At 36.6% G+C, this 2,216-nt stretch overlaps 1 protein-coding gene across 1 annotated transcript in view; it reads right to left on the bottom strand.

Moving 5' to 3' along the window:
• Positions 1–2,216, bottom strand: part of SLC13A4 (solute carrier family 13 (sodium/sulfate symporter), member 4) — a gene marked incomplete at its 3' end in the record, with an annotated part of 24,325 nt that overhangs the window by 4,940 nt on the left and 17,169 nt on the right. Inside the window, exons 10-11 of the mRNA XM_010178758.1 lie at positions 1,425–1,526; positions 207–308 (exon numbers count right to left, since the gene is read on the bottom strand). Coding sequence (XP_010177060.1) covers positions 207–308; positions 1,425–1,526 — 204 coding nt within the window. The remainder of the gene's footprint in view (positions 1–206; positions 309–1,424; positions 1,527–2,216) is intronic.

Consider the following 2,216-nt stretch of genomic DNA (forward strand, 5'->3'; position numbering starts at 1 on the left):
ACTCTGCTTACTGAGAAGGAATACAATTTGCCACCATCTGAACAGAAGCTGTTTAAAAAGCAAAAATTCTAATTTTTGAATAAAGACTTCATTTTTCAGCAACTTGTTAAAAGTGACTGATGATGTTTTAGGGCAAAAAAATATTGCAGAAAGTCAGAAGATGCAAAGCCATATTTCTTTGCAGTTTTTTAGGGAATTTCACTTACTTCTCAAAAAAAGATGACCATCCTGGTACAAAGCCAGGTTCACGAGTAAACCAAAGCAAGGTCATCAGAATGAAGAAAAATCCAGTCACCATCTCAGGATAGCTAGAAAGAAAAGGAAAAAAAAAAAAAGCTATGAATTAAATCCAAGAGCAAATTCCAGAAGAAAGTAGAAATTAGTTCAAAAAAAAAAGGATAAAAAACATATGGAAAATAGAAAAGAAGATTAGTTTGAATTAAAGAATTCTACATTTGACTCCCAGCTGAGAACCATCTAAACCCAGTAAAAAATAGACTAAAAATATCCATCTGTATTTGCAGTTCAATCATTCAGGGGCATGACCTGAAGGAAAATATAAAGTGCTTGGTTTTTATTTGTATTATTATCTGATTCAAAACTTTAACAAGGTAAAGCTCATATTACTATTCCACTGTAAACACTTTCTATTGCATTTTTTAAAGCGTAGAAAGCATAGGAGCAAATTACAATATAAATTAACTCATATTTTAAACATGTGGAATAAACATAAGGTTACTTGAGGATACTGAACCTTAATTTAGGATAGATTTAAATTAAGTATGGTTTCATACTTAGACACAGTCAGAACAACAGTCTAGATTCAGAGTTGATCGTATTCAGCAAGTTGATACGTCAACATTTCAGTTGAACAACACAAAAATGTTTTGAGTAGACTGGATTTTATGAGGTATAATCCCTTTCGAAAAATCGAAATATTGCAAAATAATCTTTTCAAGAGATATTTAGTGCCACCATGAATAAAGATTATGGGCAACTGGTGGGGAAGGGGTTGGGCATCTCATGGAGTGGGAGATTGTTGCAAAGCCTTTGCTAACAGTGAACTTCTGTCCACCTAAATAAGTATGTGCGTGAATTGGGAAGGGGGGTCCTTTAATGACTTAGTTCAAAGGTAGAGCCAAACCTTGACTCAGATAACCTTCAGACCCTGATATAAACCTGAATCTTTCCTTTCATTTCCTTTTTCTTTAGAAAGAAATAACTGAGTAAATAAATGCATGCTTGTAACAAAGTCTTTGATTTTTGTTTATTTTTGCATTTACTTCTACTCCTATACCTGGAAAGGGAGAGAAAGAGCTGACAGTTAAAATAGTCTACATGAGCCAAAGGCAACATGGAGGGCAATATGAAAGGATGATCCTGGCGAAAAAGGCAAATTCTTGAGGAGAGCATGTCAGTTTTACCTAACATTTCCCAGTTTCTTATATTCTTCTTGAATTCTTCTCTCTGACATTTCTTCCCGTCTGGTCTTCTTCTTCTTGCTCACAGAACAGGTTTCTTTAAAACTGAGGCAGATAGCACAGAAATCAGACAAGGGCATTAAGTGAAAAAAAAGGTCATAAAAAGTAACAGGAATGAGGCAAACTGAAAATTCCTGTTGCCAGGCGCTGTTGGGAAAAGGCGTGACTGGGACCCAGTCTGGATTTTGAGCCTCAGTTTGACTTGAATATTCAGGATTTGCTATTAAGGAAAGGGGGAAAGCTGTGCTGAAAGTACAAATAGCTTTCGCGACCTGTCTGCTTCTACTAATACCAGGTACTTCTAAACCAGGCACAATCAGTGTAGCACCAAATTGCCTCAGCCACAGAGGCCAAGGCAATCAGCCTAATGTTTTGACCTGGTGAAAAATGCATGTACTCCTGCCAAGGATGTATGAACATGAGCACAAGCACATATCACAGCTGACCACATTTAAACTTGCTATACATTTATATGAAAATTAGGTGTAGTCCTTAGTTTATTCAGATTGCTTCATTGCCTTCATAATATAACAAAGCTTGGATATTCCTAATTGAAATTAAGATACTTGCAAGCTCACTTTAAGGTTTTTCCTTTTCTTCTTTCCAGTACCATTGCTTTGCTGTGCTTTGGGCCACAGATCTCTGTTTTTCTGCTCCAGCTGTACCCTCTGTCACACAGAGGTGTGTGGGGTGGGTTGAGAAACCTCTGCAGCTGAGACGGTTTAAAGTAGACTG

The sequence above is a fragment of the Mesitornis unicolor genome, unplaced genomic scaffold (genome assembly GCF_000695765.1).
Source record: "Mesitornis unicolor isolate BGI_N332 unplaced genomic scaffold, ASM69576v1 scaffold26772, whole genome shotgun sequence".
Taxonomy (NCBI): domain Eukaryota; kingdom Metazoa; phylum Chordata; class Aves; order Mesitornithiformes; family Mesitornithidae; genus Mesitornis; species Mesitornis unicolor.